This window comes from Periophthalmus magnuspinnatus, chromosome 13 (assembly GCF_009829125.3).
Source record: "Periophthalmus magnuspinnatus isolate fPerMag1 chromosome 13, fPerMag1.2.pri, whole genome shotgun sequence".
Lineage (NCBI taxonomy): Eukaryota > Metazoa > Chordata > Actinopteri > Gobiiformes > Gobiidae > Periophthalmus > Periophthalmus magnuspinnatus.
The window spans coordinates 28,708,098-28,725,090 of NC_047138.1; the positions used below are offsets into that span (position 1 = coordinate 28,708,098).

Consider the following 16,993-nt stretch of genomic DNA (forward strand, 5'->3'; position numbering starts at 1 on the left):
ATTGAACAAATCTGTGTATAGTGTCAAGAAAGAAACCAAAACTTAACGTTGTAATACGCATTGCACCTTGAATTACCTTGTGTACGAATTGTGCTGTACAAATACACTTAATAAACCTAATATTGACTTAAATGAGTGAATTGAACCCACGCTTTTACGCTCTGAGCACTGGAGCGTAAAAGCGTGCCGTGCGCATTTCTACGGATTGGTGCAGCTATGCATTGTGCTAAATGAAACATTAATGATACGCAGATAAAGAGAGGGAGAGAGTTTCGCTTTGATATGATAGTATGGCACTCTCAGAGCATTTGTCCAGCTTTCCCCGCCCTCTGCTCTGCCCCCCTCCTCACCCCCCCACGTCTACCCGCGCTCTCCTCCGCGCGTATAAAGCCTCCCACTGCCAGGCAAGAGTTCAGAGTCCGTTGAGACAAACACACAAGATACTAAACTAGAACAAGACTTTTGCTTTTTCAGTTTGACTTCGCCTCACGCAGCGCGCACCGCTCCGCTTGGTCTTACGTGCCTGTGGATCTTGTGCGTAATTTGGATACTGAACTTTGGAGACGTTTTGAGGACCTGCACGGTTCTGTCTGAGGACACCATGGCGCGGCTGCTACTGCCGTGTGTCGCGCTCCTTCTGTGCGCGCAGACGGTAAGTGTTTGTCACTGATTTTAACGAACTTTACTCTCTTTTTTTTTTTATCTTACCTATTTTTGCAATACAGGTAACTACGCGCTCATTATAGCTCTGCTGCTACAGAAACGAGCAATGCATTACTTCAGTCTGTTATTTACTTTTGATAATTGATAATATTGATATAAAGAATTACCAAACCCCCCCTTCACCCTAAAGTTTGCAATATTTACCTTTCTATTTGCCATTTACCACAATCGCCTTGAACTTGCGTCAAACAGTGCCCAGATACCATTTATTTTTATACTTCACGGTGGTACAGATTTTCATATTATGAGCAGGGCTCCCTCTAGTGGCCTCCCTGGACTTTTGTACTATTAATAAGAGTGGTTCAGATGAATGGGTCAGATAAGGCCCATCTTATCATACATAAGGGCACTCAGGGTGAAACGTCTGCCTTATATCATATTTTTATGCACAGTGAACTTTCTGTTTGTAGCGCAGAGAGACACTTAAGAACAATTCTGAGAACAAACATGAACTTTGCTGTATTTTGTCTGTGTAATCCCTAAGTCGTCCAGGTCTGATCCATAGTAAAGTTACTTTGCTGTACTTAATTTACCTATTTAGAAATATCTGACCGTGTTTAACCCTGTCATTTCTTGTTTCGCAGGTTTTCCCATCCGGCGTTTTCGAACTGAGAATCGATTCCTTCAGCAGTTCAAGAGGAATTTGCTCCTCGTCTGACTGCCAGGTGTTTTTTCGTATCTGCCTCAAACACACGCAGGACGTTATCAACCCTGAACCCCCTTGCACCTATGGCACCAAACTCACCGACATCTACAACGTCAACTCCATCTCGGGAAATGCCCTCATAGTGATCCCCTTCCATTTCAGATGGCCAGTAAGTTAACTAGCACCTACTTGTAGCTAATTCTCTCTTGTCATTCACTTCCACTTCATCCACTTTACGAACTCCTGAATTGCCTGAATTGCAGTTGTTTTGCATGACACTGGACCCCAAGCTGTTGTGGCTAATCCATGTCTGCTCTGAATGCTCCTCAGGGTACCTTCTCTCTCATTGTTGAAGCGTGGAAAGCTGAATCTGCTGAGTCTGAATCTACAGGTAAGTAAAATATTCCATTCCAATGCACGTCAGTAGCCTCTTTACCTTCTAGGTCGTTCTTTAATCCACTGATTGGGGTAATTTTCCGTCACAGAAAACCAAAACAACCTCATCACTCGTTTGCTGACTGGCCGTACTCTCAGTGTTGGGCAGGAGTGGTCTCAGGATGTTCACTACGGCGACAGCACAGAATTACACTTCTCCTATCACGTCATGTGTAGCGAATTTTATCACGGTGAAGCTTGTGCCTACTGTCGACCTCGGAACGACACTTTTGGCCACTACACCTGCGACGAAGAAGGGGCTCGCCAATGCCTAGAGGGATGGACCGGTGAATACTGCTCCGATCGTAAGAATAAACGGATTTTTCAGTCATTGTAATGTTTTATTTTTCTTAAGTTGTACAGTAGACAAACCCCACCAACCTCCACCTCTCCACCACCCCCCCTTCGTAATTCTAACGTCTTTTCAGTCTGTAAGAAACTTCGGCGCGTCATTTTTTTTGTCTTGAAAATTGTGAAGTCAAGCAGTTGTCAACACTAGCCGTGCGCTTGAGGTCCTGTTCATTTGTCCCCTTTTGTTAGCGCTCAACAATGGCGCTAGGTCCCTAAACAGAAGAGGCACGCGCGCAGCCTTAAAGCGTCCCCTGGTGCGTGAAAACAGACGGCATCTTTTGTTCCCCAGACAGCTGCTCAAGCCTCCTCCCTCTCCTTCCCTAACCATTCCCTCCCTTCTCAGCAACTACACAGAGATCGATGTTTGACCGCCTCCTGTAACCTTCTCTCCTTCTCTCCTTTTCCCATCAGCCATCTGTGCGCCCGGCTGCAGCGATCTCCACGGTTACTGCGAGGCGCCGGGCGAATGTGTGTGTCGCCAGGGGTGGCAGGGAGAGAGGTGTGATGAGTGTGCACGTCATCCCGGGTGTATGCACGGGACCTGCAACCAACCCTGGCAATGCAACTGCAAGGAGGGATGGGGAGGGCTGTACTGTGATCAAGGTAGTTCCTCTTACAATGCTTACTTAAACACTAAATAAACACTTGGAATTATAAAAAAAGTTCAGTGGCTAATCTTGTTTTTATCTTTTGACAGATCTGAATTACTGCACCAACCACAAACCGTGCCAGAACGATGCCACATGCACCAACACCGGACAAGGAAGCTATACATGCGCGTGCAAGCCTGGATTCACCGGTACCAACTGTGAGATTGAGATTAACGAATGTGATAGCAACCAATGCAAAAATGGAGGCAGCTGCAACGTAAGTGATTTTTCCAAATTTCTCCTCCCCCCTCTTTCATCCCTCACACCAATCGCTACTCACTAATTTGAAATCTAAAATATATTGTTTTGTTCGTCTTCTTCTCGTAGGATTTGGTGAATGACTACACCTGCACGTGTCCTCAAGGTTTCTATGGAAAAAATTGCGAGATCAGTGCGATGACATGTGCCGATGAGCCTTGTTTTAATGGAGGGACTTGCGTAGAGATTGAGAGCGGTGGATATAGCTGCAGATGCTTTCCCGGTTTCACTGGCTCCAACTGTGAGAAAAAACTTGATCGTTGCAGTTCGAACCCCTGTGCTAACGGTATGAATCGTTATCGTTTTCTTATATAATCTTACGATGTGCACAATGTGTTGGCTAGTGTAGTCATGTTGGAGTTTATCTCTTTGTCTTTTCACAGCACCAGTCTTCTTCCTCGTTCACGACTCACTGCTTTCTAAAAATGCAAACTTGATTTTGAAGTTTGTTTTTTTTTTTTTGGTCCCTCATGCTCGCTAAACAACTCCACAACCTTTCTTCTCTTGCATAACACAGCAGCAGCAGCTTGCACGGACTTGAAGATATAAATAGAGCTGTCAAATGTTTGCATGGTAGAAAAAAAAAAAAAATAACATACAAAAATAACTGTTTCTGGGAAAATGACTTGACAAAAGCCTGAAATTCAATGCATATCATTAACAGCTGTCCCTCAGGTCTTCATTAGCAAAAGAGGCTGCTGGCTTATCTGGAATCTGTAATCATTCCTGCTTCCCACTCAAGTGTTTTCAGTTGTGCAACTTGGCAAAGAGCACAACCAAATATGGAGCGGACAGCTTGTTTTAACAGCGCCTTCTCAATGTTTATTCAGAAAACATCTGCTACAAAGAACTGGTCAAAAAGGGCATAGCCATCAATACAGTTTTACTATTACTGGGGCTCCTGAGGGATCAACTCTTGCCCCGATACTATTTTTTCCCCCAAAACTAATCCGTGATTTTGATCTCATCTTTAGGTGCTCAGTGCTTGGATGTCGGAAGCCACTTTATGTGCCGTTGCCGTCCTGGATTTTCTGGACTTAAATGCGAAACTAATATTGACGACTGTGCCAGCGATCCGTGCAAAAACTCTGGCACCTGTATCGACGGTATCAACGACTACACGTGCACCTGTACTCTCGGCTACACCGGGAAAGACTGCTCCGTTTGGGATAGTCCTTGCACCAACTTCCCTTGTGACAACGGTGGAACATGCTACGCCCATTTTACCGGTCCCGTCTGCCAATGCCCCGCTGGTTACATGGGAACTAGATGCGAATTCAAAGTCCAGATTGAGACACAGGTGCCTAAAGTAGCGTCTTCTCCTACCCCAATCTTGATGGTAGCTTTTGCTTTGGGTTTTGTCACTCTAGCTTTAATGATGGCAGCTGCAGTTTTCATCCTTCGTCAGTTGCGTAAAGGATCGCAATTGGCTGCAACTACGTCTGTGAAAAATGATTTGGAAAACGTAAACAATCGGAATGCCGTAGTCGGAGGTGGGACCCACAACAACGGAGCTAGCCTTAAGGAAAAAGAGGTATTCCTGATTCCTGGACCCCATGCTAAAGTCTCCAACAAGAAAGCAGCGCTGGAAAAGGCAGGTGATAACTACAAAAACAAGATGGTGGACTGCAATTTGGCGAAAGATGACAAAAATAAATTTGACTTGTGAGTAACTATATTTCAGTATTTAATCTAATCTATAGTGTTAATGGAAAATCGTTTTGGGACTCAAACTTTGGTGCCTAAACTTGCTTTTTCTTTCAACAGTAAAAAGCGCGATTCGACTATCTTTGTTCCCCAGCTGAATGTCGGGAAAGAAAACTTGTATCACCCTATTTATATAATCCCGGACCAATTGGACCAGTGTGTTATTGCTACTGAGGTAAGAATCCTTCCCAAAAAGCAAAGCATATCTATTTGAGAGCCACCGATTTTTTCATGGACGATGGCGATACCGATTGTTTAAGATCCAGAGCAATCGATGGTCTGATAAACTCTGCTGACATTTTTGGACGATTTGGATTATTTTCCCCAAATTCTGTTATTTAAATATACTACCAACTTTACCGCAAACTTTTAAGAGCGGTTTTGGGTAGTTATCTCTTTGAACTGAAGTGTCCAAATAAAGCTCGGTATTCTTCAGGCAACAGATCGGCCTGTGCTGGAAATGTAAGACCGATTCGTTACAAAGTCCAAATATCAACCCAATACTTCGACATGCATACCTCTAGTATAATTATTTTGCATGCTTGGCTAATTGCAATCTCGTCTTTGTCTTTCCAGGTTTAACAGTGTCTCAACCTCAACGTTTTGAAACTTCTGTTTTGAACGTCTAGCGATACACTTTTTTTCTACAGACTTTTTTTAAAATTTAATATTTATTGCTGCTGACAGACAACAAGAAACGGGCCTTACTGTCTGGCCATTTTTGCACTATTTATCTTTTATACCATAAATCCTAATATAATTTTTTTATTTTTTATTTTTTATATTGGGTTTTTTTTTTTTACATGGATCGAAATACGGATTGTGCCATTGTAAAGACTGGTGCCTTAGGAAAAGCTATGAAAAATGCTGTGATTTTTGAACTGTTAAACAAGCGTAAAACAGCATTTGAATCAACAGAGGATCGCTGGATATAGTGATCACCTTTGGAGGCCTTTATATGGAAAATCAAAACTTACATTGTGGCCTGATTAAGACCAAGATGCCTTAAAATCACGGTTGAGTTCTACAATGATGCATAAGTGCCTCTGTGGAAGAAATCTAAAAGAGAAATGGACCCAGTTGCTAGCAATCGTCAATGAAAGATAATCGGCTTTTGACAATGTTTCGATTGTTCCTGAACTACACATGAGATCCAGTTATTTAGGGCTCTGTCGAAGTCCAAGCGTTGCCACATCTACTGTTGAGTATTTTTAAAAAGAAGACGTTTCTTTGACCCAAACGATACCAAAAATCTATGTTCTATGTTCGTCTTGTTCGTGTTAATTTATGGAGACAATGCAATGTGTAAATACTTGAGAATATAGCTTACCTCTATTTAATTTGACCTGTACATTACGTGGTATTTATGAAACGTGTACATACGTCTATGTTATTGTCTTCGTCCAAATCAAGAAGTATATTTTTTCATAAATAAATTTAAAAATAACATTAATACGGATGTGTTTTGGTTTTCACTATTCAAGAGACATTAGTTCAGCTGTTATTACTACAACTATCACTACTGCTACTTACGTCTAGATGGTCCATTATGTAACTAGTAGGAGTAGACACTATATGGAAGTAAGCTAAGCAGTTTTTTGTACATTTAAGTGGTTGTAGCTCTTCAAATGCTAACGTTTGCAGAGGTTTTTGAGCCAGCTGAGGAAATAAATATAAAACGTTATAAATTTGGCTCATCCTGGTAGGACTGTAGGGTAGTCAACCGGGGTTTTGGTCAAGATTATCAACCAATCAAGTATCAACTAATCAGCTAGTACACCACGTCCTGTTATCAGCAAAGTTGTGATGTAATACGGTGTTTCTCAAGCTGTGGTACACAAGCTTTTTCAGGTGGTACTTGGACAGCTCTTCAGTTTGTGTGTTTGTCTAATTTGGAGTTAATTTAATCCGCTTTTTGTCCTCGTTTGGGTCATTTCTTGTTTAAAACTGCAGTGGAAATGATGTAGTGCACTTTTAAAACTGGTTCAGCTCGAGATTAGACTTGGAATAGTCTCGTTAAAGACCTGGTTTAGATCTGGTGGTGCTCGGAAAGGCCAGATCTGTTTTTTGGTGATGTGAAAAGTTTAGCATAGTCACTAATAGAAACGATCATGTTAAATATTCATGAATTTATAACAATGTCTCTTGCCCAAAAAGACAAACTGCCAGTGAACGTTGTCCCTCCTTAATACCACATGTGACTATAGAGTTATACACTATCTGGTCTTATGGGAGCTGTTGAGAGGAGAGTGGTGAAGAGCAGCCACAGATGAACCGCAGCTGTCATGGCCTCCTCCCGCCGTGACTTTTGACCCCGGGGCTCGCTGGTTGTTGTGGAAACAGACGGAGGAAGAGGAAGCAGGAAGAGGAACATGAGTTATGTGTGTGTGAGGCACGGCACAGAACATGGGAGCTCGGAGCGCGGCGTCGCTTTAGCCTGAGCATTTCGCTAATGTTCTAGTTTTTGTTTTGCTATAACTACGAGAGAATACAGAGAAACTAAACAAATTAAAAATCTACATTAAGTAATTATTTTAATTTTTGCTACTACTGCTGCTATTACTACTACTACAACTACTACTATTACCACCACTACCACTACTACCACAGCTTCTACAACTACTACTATAACCATATTACCACCACCACCACTACTACTATTACCACTACTACCACTACTACTACAACCATTATTAGAGAGTACAAAATATCCCGTAAAGGTTCCATATTATGCTAAATTGACAATTCCAACTATTACTACTACTACTACTACTACTACTACTACTACTACTACTACTACTACTACTACGGCTGCTGCTACTATTAATGATACTAATGCTGGATATTTAGGTTTACTGCCTTTGAGAACTCAAAACAGTGGAGCTATTATCTAAAGGTGTACTATACAATGTTTCTGCCAACTTTGGGGCTCCATTTTTTTATTTATTTTTTGCTCCTCCACAGATATGTCTGTAACCAGTGGTCAGTTTTAAAGCTCATGCACTTTACACACAAGACGCTTTGGTCATGTGATTTAGATTCGATTTTTATGTTTATTTTTTTTTTTTTATGAATGATTGACTTAACAGGAGACCACATTACATGCTAATCCTGAATTGTGTCACAATCACAGACTGTATATATAAATGGACATTGCAACCTGCTAGCCATCGTGTTTCAAATAGGAAGTGAGCATGAACGCGCTTCTGGCTCCAATTCACTTTACATTGAAAAACTGTGGTTCCTCTCTCTGTAACTGCTGCTGTCAGACTCGTCAATTTGGTCTTAACATGTTTGTATTAACCCGCTGTACATCATCCTGGTATTTTGTGTCCATAAATCAAGATATGAAAATTAATAAAGACAAATCAGGTGCCTTCTTTCCCCGAGGGTGCTCCTGCTATCGTTAGGAACAGGTTTGATTGACAGAGTTGCTAAATTCCCGCTACGTGCTAAACCAGTGGTGCATTACCTTTAACCGCTTCATTCCAGATTTACTTTTTGGTTCCTGCCCCTATAACTGCTCCAGCCTCGATGAGCTTCATTTGACTGGAGCCGAATGCTATGGGTGTATGTGTGTACTACCAGAGGTAGGTATGTTATGTTGTACATTTTGTGATATTTTATTCTTCTATGTATTGTGAAGCGACTTTGAGTGTCTTGAAAAGTGCTATATAAATAAAATGTATTATTATTATTATTATTACTCAGTTACATTTATTTGAATAACCTTTTATAGAAATTTTCCTTTTCAAAGTACTTTTCTATGTGCGTACTTTTACTCCTGCTTAATTTGACTACTTCTTTTGTCACGATAACACATTTTGAAGCCTGATATATATCTCTACAGAAATATACTGCGATAAACGATAATACTGAAACTACTTCATGCCACTGTCAATAACATTAATGCAAGATAATCCCAGTGAAGAGAGTATATCGTAGTAGTAGATAGAGGCCTGAGCTGCAACAAGTGAAGCCAAGTCACCTGCCAAACCTTTCACAGCTCAAATGTTTTTGTATTGAAATAAAAACACACCAAATTTCCCCATAAACTGAACAAACAGTCGATATTGTGATTATCAAGACAGGCCTAACTTGTACAGTACTCGATTAAAAGTTATGGTACCTCTTCCCACTGTGAGTAAATCAAAAAACTTCATGTCAACAATATGAAATGATTTGAACATTTGTGTTTCCGGCAGCTCCTTCAGATATGATTTAGTTTGGCTTGATATTGTGTCTATCCTTTAAAAACACCAGATTTTGTAAATTATTTTATGTCTTTTTTATTTTATGATTTTTTTAAAAAGGATTTTTATTTTTCATGGTTATTTGTATTATTATTTTATTTTATTATTAGAATTTTTCATGATTTTTTTTATTATTATGTTATTTTATCATTTTATTTTATTATTAGAATTTGTATTATTATATTATATTATATTATTATATATTATTTATTATTATATTATATTATTATTTTATTTTTTTATTTTATTCATTTATTTTATATTTTTTTTAGGATTATTTTAATTTGTAGGATTATTTTATGTCCTTCAAACTACATTCACTCAAATTATAACTCAGATGTTACGTCCCGACAGTTACTCTTTAACTTAGTCTTAAATAAGTAGTTTCTTGCACCACTTCACTTTGTACTTTGTGCAAGGACCACACCACAACAACGGTATACGATAAAAATATTTACTGATGATATGGAGAGATGTGGAGGATACAGGGTACAGACTCAGGATGAGGGGCTCTGTCTCAGAAGATTAGCCCCAGAAGATTCAGGACGACCCCCCTTCCCTCTCTATAGATGGTGAGGTCTTTGGGCTGAAAGATGAACGAGAGAGAGCGGAGACAGATGGGACAGGCTTGTATCCATTCACCTTATTCCGGATGTTGCCGTGGGCGCTGCCATCTTCGTTTTGGGTTGTATTATTTTGTGTGGTAGGTTCTACAGGGACTACAGAGCCGTTTTGAAGCTTCCCAGAGACTTATTGTTGTTGCACATAAACACTGAACATTTGACACAAACCAACATACTTCATATATAAATTTACCACGGAAACTTTCCCAAATCCTCCATTGAAAGGAACGGGATTGCCACTTAACCGAAAGTGCTATACTACAAAGAAAGTGTCGTTTCTAGGTAATGTGTGGTTGAAGTGAGCTGTCTGTCCCAAATAATGCCTGTTATAACACGTATCTAACAACATTCACACAGACAAGGGCCTCGTTTGTAGAGTCATGTGAGATCCAATCCAATCCACTTTATTTATATAGCACATTTCATAAACAAATTGTTTCCAAAGTGCTGCACAGAGACAAAGTGACATAAAAAATAAAATCAATAAAACACATAAAAATAAATTTAAAAAACACAGAGGACCACACAACTCACGCGGTGTTAAAAGCCAGAGAATAAAAGTGGGTCTTAAGACGAGACTTAAAACACTCTACAGTGGGAGCTGTTTGAACGTGGGGGGGGCAGGGTGTTCCACAGTTTAGGTCCAACCACAGAAAAGGCCCTGTCCCCTCTGGTTTTAAGTCTGGTCTTAGGGACCACGAGCTGGAGCTGGCCCTCAGACCTCAGAGCGCGCACCGGGGTGTAAATTTTGATGAGGTCCGAGATGTAATCTGGGGCCAGACCGTTCAAAGCTTTAAAAACAAACAATAAAATCTTAAAATCAACTCTAAAATTAACAGGAAGCCAGTGCAAAGACGCAAGAATTGGTGTGATATGATTGTGTTTTTTGGTTCCTGTTAAAAGTCGTGCAGCAGAGTTTTGGACTAACTGCAGTCGGTAAAGCGAGATGAACAGCAGGAGAGCCCCCAGACCAAAGACAACGTGACCCCAGAGGTCGGAGGTCACCTGAACAGGAAGTGAACTCACACCATATTTGGAAGGTCAAACGGAAGCAGGTCGTTTGTTTCAGTCTGAAGTCTTTAACTATACCTGTTGTACATTGTTTTGTCTTAATAGATTAAAGGTGTATGACGGAACCTTTCTCATAGAGGGTCCACCAGCTGCTTCTTTCTTTTGCTTTGCTTTAAATTTTCCACAGTATCTAACTTGGAAATAGGTAACCGCTAACACGTAACATATTTAGCTTACCATGTTACCTTTTATTGTTTTGAAAATGCTATATTCGCCCAAAACAACGCATTGGCATGTTTTATAACTTTCACTTTCATTTTCGATGGTCTGAGCCTCCCCTCCCTTTGCTCTCCACACTAAGTCACTCCCCCTTCAGAGCGCTATCACAACACAATCAGCTGCATCCTGCTAATGACACTACTGCACATTGCATCAGGTTTGTGAAGTTGTAATATACAGTTTTGTGTCATGTTTTTGTATATTTAAGGATAATTGTCGTGTGGGAGCGTGGGTGTAGGCTTGTAGGCGGAGCTTTGGACAGGACAGCTAACCGTAAAGAGGGTTTGAATAGTAGGGATCGCTAGATTACTCAAACATGCATCAAAATCCTCTTCAGGAATGTTTTTGTTGACGGACCAACATTATAACAAAGTAGAAAACTGCAAAAACGTAAATTCTGCGTAACACCCCGTCTTAAAAAATTCAAATTTTTTGTAGTAAATTGCATAGATAAACACATCACCCATTAACAGCTAACCTCTCCAGCGTCTGCCCAGTACAGTGGCACAGTTTACCCAGATCACTTTTTTCCCACAGTTCTTTGCAGGTTTCTGTGCGTGTGGAGGTGACCTATGACCCCATCGCCGTGGGAACAGGGGCAGAGGATGAGACAGCGTGACGAGCAGGAAACAGCAGCGGTGATGAGACTAACAGACCCACTGCACTTGTCCATCACGCGCGGAGGTGCTGCTGCTCAAAGGCACAACGACAGGCGCTGGTGTTGTCACGATACAAAAACAGACTCGATACTCGATGCCGATTCTGATTCCTTCAACATTAAATAGTCGTACTTTCTTTTATATTCCCATGTGTCTTATATGTGTGTACTCCCTCAGTGTCCAGGTAGGTTAATACTAGTCTATGTGTCTTATACTTTTTCTGATACACCTCAAAATCATTCTAAAGATATTCAGGAAAGGTTCATTTTTGTCCTGTGAATGGGATTTTTTAGTATCGATACCTGCTCAAATGAGTATCTAGTTTGAATACAAGTTTTAGTATCAATTAGTGTCTGATTAGTACTTTTGACAACCCGAGGAGGTACGAAACACTGTAGACAATGTTTTGAAATGTCTTTTTGTAGGTCTATCACAATAACACATTTTGAAGTTCGATATACAGTGGCGCAAAAAAGTATTTAGTCAGCCGCAAATTATGCAAGTTCTCCCACGTAAAAAGATGAGAGAGGCCTGTAATATTCATCATAGGTTCACTTCAAAAACAAAAATGAGAACTAAAAAATCCAGAAAATCACACTGATTTTTAAAGAATTTATTTGCAAATTATGGTGGAAAATAAGTATATGGTCAATAACAAATCTCAATCATCATCTCAGTTCTTTGTTATATGCTCTTCGATGGCAATGATGGTCAAATGTTTCTGTCAAATGTTTCTTCCACAGACTTACAACTCCCTCCAAAGATTTTCTGTGGGGTTGACATCTGGAGGCCACTCTAGGACCTTAAAATGCTTCTTACGTGGAGCCCCAGGTCGCGGGAGATTATCAGTGGTCTTGAATGTCTTCCATTTTCTAATAATTGCCCCCATAGTTGGTTTCTTCACACCAAGCTGCTTACCTACTGCAGATTCAGTCTTCCCAGCCTGGTGCAGGTCGACAGTTTTGTTTGTGGTTCCTTTGACAGCTCTTTGGTCTTGGTCATAGTGGAGTTTGGAGTCTGACTGTTTGAGGTTGTGGACAGGTGTCTTTTATACTGATAATGAGTTCAAACAGAAGTCATTAATACAGATAACGAGTGGAGGACAGAGGAGCCTCTTCACCTCCTGAGACTCGAGCTCTTGCATGACATGCTTTATTAATTCCTCTTTGTTATTTGGCCTGGCTGGGACCTGATGAGTCTAAATACAAAGAATTATCTTTTTACATTATGTAGATTCTGAGAAAAAATTATGTAAATCAAATGTCCTCATATGTGACATTTTACTCATTTTGATAAAACATTTGAATAATGATTTGCAAAAACTATTTATTGAGACCCTGAACACAGCAACATTTGTCCTGAGTAAAAACAAAATGTGAAACAACAATTGTGCCTCTTGGAACAATGTGTCTTATGTGAAGAGCTGTTGACAGGAGCAGGAAGATAAATAAAAATGTTTTAAATAAAATATTCTAAACATTCTAAACTGTTAAAAATGAATATATATAATATATTTACATTGCTGCTGTTCTTGTATGCTGTTATTCTTCATCTAATAATTTGCACTGTGGCCTAGACAAGCCAAAAACCTGTTGTCCACATATGAGGACGCCAGGTATCAGGAGGTTAAAGAAGAAGTTACAGGTCTGTGAGAACCAGAAATCTTGCTTGTTTGTAGGTGACCAAATACTTATGAATGAGTTAATTTATCAGTTAATTCATTCAAAATCCTACATTGTGATTTCCTGGATTCTTTCCCCCCATTCTGTCTCTCATATTTGTAGTGAATCTATGATGAAAATTACAGGCCTCTCTCATCTTTTTAAGGGGGAGAACTTGCACAATTGATGGCTGACTAAATATTTTTGGCCTCACTAAATCTCTAAAGTAAATATAGTCGTTGAAAAATCATAAGCTGCAATAAATAAACAGCAGAATGAAACACTTTAGTACTTCGTTTGTATCTGTAATGAGTCACACAAGTTATTAATTGAACCTTTTACAGCTTAAATCTTATCACATAGCTACAAAATAACCAAAAATTTCCCAGTAGTGCAAAGAAAAATTACACACAATAAGGACTGACCCAAAAAATATATATTGTTCCAGCGTCATTTACTGAACGAAGTGGAGACAGGCCGATCGTTTAGTTTTAGAGTGAGATCGTTTGCAAACAGCCGTGAGAAAGGGTAAAGGCTGCACATTTTTTTAAAAGCATTGTAATTGTGATTAGATGTGCAGTTTGTTTTAATAAAAGAATTATGTTCAGAGTTCACATTTTAAGTACGCCCAGTGGAATTGATAAAAAGACTGAAATATGAGCTGACAAACAAGAGTCGCATTTCAGAACATGTTTGTACAGATCTGAACGACAGGTTTGGCAGTTTTTGTGCAGAATAAGAGGGAGATGTTGTTGTTTGTAGAGGAAATTATATACTACAAAAAAAAAAAGCATCCTAATTGCTTCCATTCCAAATCCGATTCGATTTAGACTAATCCCCCAGGCTTAGAAAGAATGTCAGGATATTTAATTATAGTGGTACGACTTGGCTTTTATCTGCTATGGTTATAATCTCTGACACTTGTGGATCATTATGTTATAATTTCGACATTTGGAATCACAATATTCATCTAAAACAGGGGTGTCAAACTCAAACGCACAGTAGGCCAAAATTTAAAAACGGAGGTAAATTCACGGAATAAAAATATTTATTGAAAAATTGATACCGGTGGCTAGCTTTAATGCACATTTGACATGATCTTACGGGCCAAATATAATTAAACCGTGGGCGAGATTTGGTCCCTGGGCCTGAGTTTGACATATGTGATCTAAAACATTGGCTCACGTTTACAGCTCACCTATAGATTTTTTCCATTTATGCCAAAATGGACTCGCAACGCTACTGAATTGTACTTGTGTTACAGATCAAGACGAAAAAAATGTGTACATGGGGTTAGGGGAAATCAGGAGTTTTTGGAGCGATGCCGTTTTGAATTTATGGGAAATAAGGATTAGTCAAACCCGCATGAATCACTCTGAATACAACATCGAGAGGGGAAATGAGAACGGAAACAACCATAACATTAAAAGCTCTAAAAAGTTGATTTAGTTCAATATATCCAGACGTGGTAGAGTAGTCAAACATTATATTCAAGTTTGAGTAATGTTACTTCAAAATAATATTACTCAAGTAGAAGTACAAAGTCGTGGTCTAAGTAAGAGTAACTTAAAGAGTAACTGTCAGGGCCTGATTTATAATTTGAAGTTAATGCGATTTGATGGATATAACATGAAATAACGCACAAAATCTGGTCCGTTCAAAGGACAGAAACAAACATGAGCCAAACTAAATCATATCTGAAGAAGCTGCAAGAAACAAAATGCTCAAATTGTTTCATAATATTCAAATTGTTTCATAATGTTGACATAAAGCTCAAGTCACTTTAGGAGGAGAGTACTGTTGTTAGTAAATGTACCTGAGTACTCCCCACGCTCTCACAGCACAGTGAGCGATGTGTGACGTGTTGTATATCTGTTCTTGGTTTCGATGCTCTCTGGAGTTTAAACATTTGTGTTTGTGGGTGACTCAGGCCTGTGTGTACTTCAGGCAGAGTAGGAGTAAACTCATCAGCAACAGTTGCAATTTATTTATATGTTTATCATTTTCAGGAATCCGTAGCAGTTTTGCTCAGAAAGCAGCTGGTGTTACTCTCCACTTATAACTGTATACACGATTCTATATCAACCTACGCAAATACCAGAAAACAGCCCCCTCTGTTTCCTCGGGGATGGAGACAGGGGGGCAAAGACGTCTGTTGTCCCGGGCCCCTGTGTCTTAGGGACCCAGAATTGGACCTTGTTCTTATTAATTTATATTAGAGGGGGGCCCATGCGAGGTTTCTTGACACAGGTCCCTAAATTTCTGTTGATGGGCCTGTTACTACTTCTACTATTACTACTACTATAATGGCTACTTCTACTATTATCACTACTACTATTACTGGTACTAATAATATTACTACTATGCTAGTACTACTACGACTACTACTACTATAATAACGTCCGGAAAATGCAGTTCTTGTCACTCAACTAATTAATATGTCATTTCCACTTGGGCTAAAATCTATTTTTGGCAGAGGAACAGGAACTAGCTTGTCTCCATGGAGACATCATTGCTTAACCTAGATTGCTCCACAGTATGGCTTTAAACATTTATATATTTTCATAGCAAAAAAACAACATAGTGTGGAACTTTCTAAACCAATAATATCTCTATGGAGACAGTCAGATAGCAGACCCTCCACATGAAAAGTACCTAGCTAGCTCTTGACCTGCACGATTCCATGGAAACAGAAAGTTAAAACCATACTTTGGAACATTATCCATGGAAATAGATAAATTTTTTGCCATACTGTGGAAGATTTTGGCCAAAGGAACAGCATTTCCATGGCAACAAGAAGGAAGATGTCCTCCTCCAAGCCAAATAAAAGTCAGGTTTGTAGGGATGCAAACCCAGTCACAGTAAGAGCACGTTTTTCAATTTTTCAGTGGAATAAACACAACCAAAATGAAAAAAACAAATAAAAACAAAACATTTTACAACATTTTTGGGATAAAAAGTTACATACTAAGTCTCTAAATACTCTCAATTTTGGAAACTGCCACTCAGCTCTGACCCCGGTATCAAGTAGAATTCATTTTTCCATTCATTTTTCATCCCCCCCCCAATGGTCTGATTTATGACTGTTCACAATAATAAAAACATAAACTTTAATTCCTCCTTTGTTTCCTGTCATTGAATACATTTTGCTGATGGCTCAAATCTGGTCTTGGTGTAGTCTTGGGCCAGAGTCCAGGTCCTGGTTTGAGTCCAGGTTTCAGTTGGGGTTCAGAGGGTATCGGTGGAGCATCCTGTGCTTTTGCTGAGTGGTTTTACTGGAACAATTATTAAAATTGGAGTATTTAACCTTGTGATGTTGAGTTATTTGAAACAGACGCAGCTGGGAAAAGCCACAAGAACAATAAAGTGCAAAACTATGCAGGAACTTTAGTTATGCATAAGTTTCTGTCATGTGATCAGTCTATTTCTCAGTTTTTGTGACAGTTCCACATGACAAAAAAACCCATTTGTGGAGTGAAAACAAAAGTAAACGCATCATACAGAGAATTGACCTCTTGCGTGAAGGTGATCGGCTCAACAACGCACAAGAACGTTATATATTTGACTTAAAACCTTGCCTAGTTTTTTGCAATTCCTCAAATTTTGGTCAAGTTTATCATTTTATTTCCCAGTTGTACACGGGCAGTAGATATGACAACTGTTACCTAGCAACTATAATGTTAACAAGAGCCAAAAACCTTTATTTGTTTAGGTTTTTAAGTTTAAAGAGGGGGTAT

The 16,993-nt window shown here is 39.5% G+C and overlaps 1 protein-coding gene across 1 annotated transcript; it reads left to right on the top strand.

The window, feature by feature from the left end:
- Positions 1–410: 410 nt before the first annotated feature.
- Positions 411–6,223, top strand: dlc (deltaC). Its single transcript, XM_033977208.2, has 10 exons — positions 411–652; positions 1,308–1,538; positions 1,700–1,760; positions 1,855–2,109; positions 2,567–2,758; positions 2,853–3,022; positions 3,133–3,349; positions 4,038–4,728; positions 4,831–4,945; positions 5,347–6,223. Exons 1-10 carry the CDS (start codon positions 602–604, stop codon positions 5,350–5,352), a joined length of 1,989 nt encoding a protein of 662 aa, XP_033833099.1. The 5' UTR covers positions 411–601; the 3' UTR covers positions 5,353–6,223.
- Positions 6,224–16,993: the final 10,770 nt, after the last annotated feature.

Coding starts and splice junctions, on each gene's coding strand:
- dlc (XM_033977208.2), top strand. CDS start 602: ATGGCGCGGCTGCTACTGCCGTGTGTCGCGCTCCTTCTGTGCGCGCAG. Junction 1,761..1,854: donor TGCTGAGTCTGAATCTACAG/GTAAGTAAAATA, acceptor TTTCCGTCACAG/AAAACCAAAACAACCTCATC. Junction 3,023..3,132: donor AAAATGGAGGCAGCTGCAAC/GTAAGTGATTTT, acceptor TTCTTCTCGTAG/GATTTGGTGAATGACTACAC.